Source organism: Saccoglossus kowalevskii, chromosome 10, assembly GCF_978046115.1.
Source record: "Saccoglossus kowalevskii chromosome 10, keSacKowa6.1, whole genome shotgun sequence".
In the NCBI taxonomy this organism is placed as follows: domain Eukaryota; kingdom Metazoa; phylum Hemichordata; class Enteropneusta; family Harrimaniidae; genus Saccoglossus; species Saccoglossus kowalevskii.
Genome location: NC_140650.1, coordinates 21,141,763 through 21,150,091, shown reverse-complemented (window position 1 = coordinate 21,150,091; position 8,329 = coordinate 21,141,763). Strand labels below are relative to the sequence as shown.

Sequence of the window (8,329 nt, the reverse complement as noted above, 5' to 3'; positions counted from 1 at the left end):
GAGTTATTAAACTATACTTACAAGACTTTTCACAACTGGAAAAAATATCCATGTTTATTTCCAGAGACAAATTTCAACCCCATTATAAATATTGTAAATTGCGTTTGAGTTAAATATAGATTTCTCATATTACACCGGAGCCGACACCTTGCTCGCCTTCGCCTCATGTGGTCGTATTCTGCCTTATAATGTAAATACATTAAGGTATATAGGACGAGTAATTGGTCAAGGAAGAGCATGCATCTCGAATTGTAAAACATTTTTTTACTATATGGTGATATAAATCACAGAGGTCAGCCGTTTTCCCAAAACGATCAAATTTAATAATAAAACAATTTTAGTTACTAGCGATTAGCAATTGACGATAATTGCAGCTAATTACAAACCTGCAGTATATTACGTAATACCTGTATCAGCTGCTACCGACGATCATCGTGTTAACTTATGACCCGCATTCGAGAACAATTTATAATCGATCTTCAACTACATTGTGTGGCGAAATGAACTTGAATTTTGACGTAACAATGTATATACATGAATATCAGTTGTTGTTTTTTTTTTTTTTATTGATTGACAGTCATCTAATGCCAAATAAGAGACATGTTACAAGATCAATGTTTCTTGTTAACTCTGTTTCGTTATGATGAATAAATACCGGGATAAATGCATTTTTTTTACAGTACACAGCACTGAAAAGCTGGCCCATTCATGCGGCTTTCTTTTAGCTCCTTGGTAGAGGTGTAAGAACAAAATGGACGCTGATGGCGCACTAAGCACTGGGCGTTGAAGTAAGCCGAAAGTGGTCATGAAAAGTAATTAGTCTTTCACGTGTGTCTGACACCCCAGGTGAATAGTCTGTATTCTGTCACGCGTTAAAGTAAAATCACTCTCCTCCCCATGGCTGGAATAGTTTGCGCCCCTGCGTTCCATTATTTAATGTTTTTGCATGACAATAGTGTCACGTCCCAATTTGAATAGCCACAAATTCCTCAGTCGTTGCCCAATCAATTACAAGCGGTTGGTCACGTGACACAACCGTTGTCGTCCATGTTTATCTGGCCTTCAAATTTCGCTTGAAATCGTCGGGAATTTGTTAGTGTTTTTCTATGGTAACTGAGGCGATTTGGGTACAATCGGTGATCGTAACTATCAGGACATTATAAGTGTTAATTGAAGACGGTGTTAGGAATATATTGGGCGCCAACTCAATCTAAGGTGTGAAAAACTCCCCGTAATACCACTATGAGTAAGTACAGCAGCCACGATCGTGTGGAGGCGAGTTGTTGTGATTTTTGAAGTCGCGGTTCACTGTGATGACGTTAACGTGGGGTTGTTGTTGACGGAGATCGCGAATTCATAATGGAATATACTTGTTATTAGTTAGTCTGGTGTGGTTTCCAAGAACGTTTTGTGAATGATTATGGGCATGTCATACCTCGAATCGCCGATGACCTGCTGTTGTGAACACCGCTAACGACTCACGTTACATCTGAGGACAAACTTTTATTATTGTGAATTTCCACCTGTCTTGGCACTGGGGAATATTGGTTATATGAACCGGAGAGTGCACAAGTCAAGATGCATCAACCAAGGCGTAAAAAGAAACGCCAGATAATGTCGAACTTGAAAACTGTCGAAGTTGCGAGAGGGCGAACAGGGTATGGCTTCACTCTGTCTGGACAGTCGCCGTGTGTTCTGAGTTGCATAATTAGTGGTAGCCCCGCAGAATTCGCGGGGTTGAAATCCGGCGACTTTGTCATGGCTGTGAACGGAGAAAACGTTGCGAAATTGTCGCATGAGCAGGTGGTGAAGTTTATCGGGACATCTACCGGCGTAATGAGACTGACAATCGCTGAAAAACCACGCCTTGATAGCGACTCATCTGACGACCAGTACGTCGCCAGTCGACCGCGACCGAGGTCCCATCCGAGGATAAAATCACGGACACCACCCACTCCCACCAATGATCATAATAACGCAAGTCGGGTTGATAAAGTCGTAGAAGACTTGTTCCGAGGCACTTTGTTTGGAAGTTGTCCGATATCTTCAGAAGCTGTTGATGAGGAGGAGGAAGATGATGATGAGGATATAGGTGAACTGAATTCAAAATTTGCTCCAGGGCATCTTAGTCCATTTAATACGTCTGGTAGAAAACTTGAAATATTTCTAAAGAAACCAACAAAAATGTATGAACGAACTGTGTGGAATGGAAATGACTTTGATGAACAGCCCAGTGGAAAATTAAAGAAAAATAAGCAAAAGAAATCTGATAGACACATTACCAAGCAACAACAATATCATGTTCAACATCATCAACAACAACAACAACAGCAGCATTTTGAAATGGGGCGTTACATATCAACTCCTGATCCTGCAGGCATGAACCGACCACTTTCACCTTTGGAAGTTTCTAGCATTCTTTACCCTTCGTTGCAGCCACATGTGAGTGCTGCAGTCCCACTGGACAATGATCAAGTACTGGATGAGGATGATTTGTATATGCGAGCAGTTGTTGGTTATTTGGGATCAATAGAAATTCCCTCTGAAGCTAACCTCAAAGACGCTAGTTTACAAGCAATTCGTGGTTGTGTTAGAAGACTGAGAATCGAACAACGCATCCACACCCTGGTACTGATGGAAATCACTATCACAGATGTACGATTGGTCACTGCCAATGGTGTTACAGTGGTGGTATACCCTGCTGACAAGTTGGCCTTCAGCGGGGTTTGCCCCGATGATAAACGATTTTTTGGTCTTGTGACCATGCACGGCCTTGAGGGAGATCATGACATGATGTCATCAAATGTTGAAAGTGGAAGCTCATGCCATGTGTTCATGGTCGATCCTGAAATCTGCGCACATCACATCCATGCTAAAAAAGCTGCAAAATTTGGTGTACCGTGTACCGTTGATCCAGAGACAAATGGTTGTGCAGAATTTCCACGGTCAGCGAAACCGATTTTACAAACCCTTGCTAAACTATACCAAGATAGGCATAATGGGCTGTATGTAAATGAGTTACAACGTGCCCAGGTGTACATGGGTGGAGAATTCCCATTGGTTGCCAGAAGAAGCAACAGTAATAGCAGTAATAGCGATAGCGGGATTGGATACTGCACAGAAGGAATGAACGGATCGGGAAATGGGGAAAGAGTAATGGTCGTTGACATCGGTAAAAACGGTCAAATGTACAGACAAGATGTTAGTGCCCCGAACAAATTGATTGTAAGAGCTGATGTGATGCACCAGCATTCGGATATTCCCTTCTCTATGTCATCGACATCAAGCAAGTCGCCGATGTCATCAGAGTCGTCGCCGAAAAACGATGATGTGGCATCACGTCTGACACCACGGGTATGTGCAGATCCCAAGAACATTCCGCGACCTACATCTAGTCTGGGCTTCCATGCCTATGCTGGATCGTATGATTCCCAGAGTAGCACGCAGAGCTCGAATAACAACATGCAACATAGAGCGGAAATACCCCAAACTGCACATGGCACTGCATCAAACAGTAAACCTGGGAAGCAAAAGCAGATGCCAGCAGGGTTACCACCGACAGGTATTCACAGACACTCCATGTATGCTAGACTGGACAATGTGGCAGTTAGAAAACAAAGTACCCAAATTCAGGAAATACCAGAGAATGACTTTCAGCAGCCCTGGGATGAAAGAATAATTTCTGATGGTAAAATGCTAATGAACAGACAGGTAGGTAAATTACTCAAGCAGCATTAAATTTGAAAAGACTTAATTCTCTATTTTGATGTTTGAGATTTTTTACTTAATTTTTAAGTTTATGAATTTGGTAGAGAAACAATGAATTCTGATTTAATTTAGCAAATTTCACTTATCTGCGAAAACAGCGAAATTAAAACCTGGTGAGTAATTAATGCCTTTACAGTATGCCCCTATTTAATTAGTTGGTACATTTAGTTTAGGGATGAACCATGTGTGGAAACGGAATTGGCAGGGGTTCCCTTGAATGTATAAGCACAATTGGAGCTACAAAAAGCTGTTTGATCCACGCTGCCCCACCCCCCTTTATTCAATGGTTTACTCTTTAGTTTCTTGTTTACTGAGGGTGTTTCATAAAAGTTGTCATTTGATGGCTTCTCCTGACCCCTATGATATAATATCATTCCATTCCGTATGCACTTGACTTTGGTTGATGAACATGCATCAAGGGATGTTGTCTGGCATTTTTTCGTGCTCATTCTTTTATGTATTTGCAGGGCTTGAACTTATGAAAATGCTAGGTCACTTATTTTCAAGGCATGTTGAAAATGCCTCATTGAAACTGTGTAGTGAAAATTTAAGGGCGTAGGGCACTTGCCCTAGTAGCCTCTGTTGAATTTCAAGTCATGTGTTAGGTATATACAATGGGACCTGTTGATTTCTGTTTTGTCTGTGTGTAGATCATTTGTTTTAGTGAAGGGCATCAAACTATTTATCCTAAATACATGATTCAGCAGGCTGATTGGGAAACTGCTATAACAATTGTTGTCTACTTTGATGTCAGAAGAGAAAGTTTTTGTTCAGTCTTCATGCTGTGCATGCTCTGTATATAAAAATAAAATGCACCAAAAATAAAACTTTTTCAAATTACACATTTTTTGTCAAAAAATTTACAACAAAAAGCAAAATATATGTATAAATGGGTAAATTTTGAGAAAGATCGAGAGATTGTTTATAACCCAAAATTTCTGGTATACATGGCCTTATGAAACATAATCAGCTGGCAGAAGTTGGCATGATGTGAAAGCTACGCTCCAATAATTTTACATATTTTGATTTCAATATTTCCTCGTTCCTCCTGAGCTACCCAGAGGGCAAATTCAATTTGAGTGCAAGCTGTGATATAGTACAGTTATTGAAAGCTGTTAATATTTGACAAATATAAGTGTGAACATAATGTAATTGTAATTTGATAGGTTGGGTTGTACTTTGATAAAACATATGTTTAATAATGTCAATAATATTCTCGTCTTAAATGCAAACTTAGATCAGTGTCGTGATGTTTGATGAAAATTACACACTCTTAGGGCGATATTTTATTGATTGGAAAAAAAATGGCGAGTATGTCAAATTTTGAATATTTCACTTAGTACAATTACTAAAAGATGCTTGTTTGTTTGCATTTATGGTATTTTAGTTACGCCTCTGAAATGAGGAAATGGTCTGTATTCATATTCCAAATTTCTTTTCTTTTCTATCAGTTTTTGAATACATGTAGCTAAATATACGATTACAAAAGTGATGTGTCAAAATGAGTTTATCAATGTCCGCTTACATTGCAATACTAAATTCAACTTTATTTTTCTATATAAACTTTCTTAACAAATATTTATAAATTTCAAATAGTGATTGAAAATAACTTGACAAATCATGACACCCATAGCAGATGCATACCAAATATTTTTTGCGAACATGGCATCAAATCGACCAGTGAATGAAATAAACCAGCACAGACCTGTGTGTTCCATAGCCAATAAAAGCATCTTCTGTTAATTTGAATGAAGCCTGAGAGTCTTCCTGGTGAATGTTTTGTGAATGTTTTATAAATTTTCATAATAAAAAGTTGTTTATGCCTTCGTAAGACAGCAATGTTTTATAAAAAAAATTAAAACATAAAAACAGTGAGGAATTATTTTTTTTATTTGCTTCAAAATGAACAAAAAGCAATGTAGAATAATAAAAAAAATTGTGGCATTCAAATCAAATACTGTCTTGTATTAAATCCAACAAGTGGTTAAAAATTGGTTTACCGGTAGTTAACTTAAAATGTATTATTCTGTTGAATCCGAGCATCTTGGTTGATGGATGTATGGTTCAATAGTGCAAGGAATCCGCCTAAGGGGAGAGCACACGCCCTAGGGGTGGAGTGTTTACGTGCACATCAAGGCAACATACAGACTTGGTACCGATCCAAAACTTTTTGTCAGCCATTCATCATCTAGTATAAAAGACGATTGGGAAAACAATGACATTGTTTATGGATGACCAGTGTCTCGTCTTCTACTATTACTTCGCTACATTTTTCAAGGAGACCATTTTGTTTTGGGTATAAAGGTGGAGATTTTTTAAGACTATCTGAACGGAGCAATCTTTTGTGTTAAAAAAAAAGCGGACGCCTGGAATGAAAGGATATCAAAATTATAGTCGCTCTTGAGTGAAATATAAGTTATGGTTCGGGGTGTTTGATTGTCTTGCGTTCAATTGATTACGTACCTAGTGATACTTGGCTATTCAGTAGCGTTGTAAAGATGCTGTCGACTGCTATCGAGAGAAGGAGACTTTCAAATTGACTTTCTGTCCGTGTCTTTAACAAAAATCAGCAACTTTCTCCCGTGTTCTCGTCTGCGTACTGATTGTGAATGGCAGGAAGAATGGTATGTACTCAGCGTCTTGTAGTTTGTTTATGTAGGAAACAACATTTTTTTTTTTTATTGAGCTCTGAGGTATTATTTTGTTTGTTTGTGACAGTCTTAACTTGTGTAAAACGATGTGAACACCAGCAGAGCCAAATGCTTTGACTGTAATGGCAAAAATACTATGCGTGCTGAGAATTTTTGTTATATGTTTTTTATTCCCGAATCAAGCAATTTCACTGTGACGTCATTTTCAAATTTGACACTTTAACATGGCAACTGTTTCTAACAGTATTTTATAAAATATATAAGTGCATAGTTTTTCTAATGCTGAAATTCTGTTCCGAGTTGATTGGATTCTGTTAGGACCACATTGCCTTAGAATGATAAATGTCTTATTCTCTGGTTGGACGTTGTAAATTACTAACTAGTTCATGAAAATCACTTTCATTGTCAAGTGGTCACCAAGAGCACACACACCTGTTGCTTGTCAAGCCTTTATTTGGTGACAAAGTCAAAGTCTGGTATGAATTCTTTGTTGTTCTACCCCAAAAGCTACTTATGAACTGTGTGGAGACAAAATTGAATTTTCCAGTGTCTGAATGTCGCGGCCAAGGTAGATTTTAGAATGTACTATTTCAACTGTTTTTTTTTCTCATCAACATAAGGCAATTTTGACCTTTGACATGTATTATTTGGTGCGCTATGATACGATAATTGAGTGCAATGGAATATAACCTAATAATAAAATCTCTTGCCATGATTTATTGTCGTTACTTGTCTATTGGAATGAGTATTGATGAGTACTGTATCATGGTCCAAGGGGCACATCTCAGTAAATCGCAGCATTCCACAGAACCATTCACCATGCCGATGAACACCTATTTTTAACTATATGCTACTAACTTAATCCACAGCTTGGGAATGTTGTATTTTGTGCTTTCTGTTTGCTGGCGGTATTATTGTCGCTGTGTAATCGAAGCAGCAGTTATGTTTGGAATTTTAGTGCTAGATTCCAGGGTTGCCACCAGACTTCAAATACAGATAGATCCTAATGTCAGATTTTCAGATTTAGTATGATGTACTCTACTTATTTAACCTTTTGAAACTTAGACTGAAGTCATGTCTCGTATGTGGTTGAAAGCACACAGTTTCTTTGCGATCCAGTGGAATTTTGTATGGTTCATATGTATTGGTGTTGTTTTGTAACAGTTCTATTTTAAAATTCCTGTGCAGACTTCGTTTCGGCACCCCATGTGTTTTCATCCAATTGAATTTTACGATTGTGGGAAAGAAAAAAACCCACAATGGGTTAGGAAGTTAAGTCATTTAATTGTCACTTCCCAATTCAACCCAGAGACAATAAGGGGGGAAATAACTGATGCAAAAAAAAACAAAGCCCTGTTTAAGAACTTAATTGTACTATGGTGTGCCTGAAAAAGTTTAGTATTCTTAATGAGTTGTTTACGCCCTTACTCATGAATGGCAAGTGTCAGATTTAAGGGGCTTAGGTTTCAGTACAAAGGAGGGAAAAAATGTGTCAATCCGCGCCCCAGTTTTAGGGACCTGTTACACACATTATTGTTCTCAGTAAATGGTATGGCAGTTTGTAGTTGGCCACTGTTTTCTCACTTTAGAGATACTTGCTTCTCAAGTCTGATTGTTGAACGGTATAATTTAGTAGTCGGTTTAATTAAATTGTTCCTGCTAATGGTTTCCTTTAAATGGACTGCAAAGTCATTGCAATCATTAACCTGTCTGTGTTCTGTAATTTATGGGTATGAAAATTGCTTTACCTTATACACAACAATTGCGGTGAATATTTTATCACAGTAACTAAAAAAAAAGTTTACTCTATATGGGTCCAGTCCACTTAAGATTTGTAGTGGTGGAAATTACAAATAGGCCCTTTGTAAATGACTTGTTTCCTCTTAGAACTTGGAAGATCTAGAGTAGTT

At 38.1% G+C, this 8,329-nt stretch overlaps 1 protein-coding gene across 4 annotated transcripts in view; it reads left to right on the top strand.

Annotated features, from left to right (window-relative positions):
• Window positions 1-1,043: 1,043 nt before the first annotated feature.
• Window positions 1,044-8,329, top strand: part of LOC100375086 (regulator of G protein signaling 12-like) — a 44,801-nt gene continuing 37,515 nt past the window's right edge. For all 4 annotated transcript variants that reach the window (XM_085504358.1, XM_085504359.1, XM_085504360.1 and 1 more), the window contains exon 1: window positions 1,044-3,711. In XM_085504358.1, coding sequence (XP_085360484.1) covers window positions 1,579-3,711 — 2,133 coding nt within the window. In that variant the 5' untranslated portion in view covers window positions 1,044-1,578. The remainder of the gene's footprint in view (window positions 3,712-8,329) is intronic.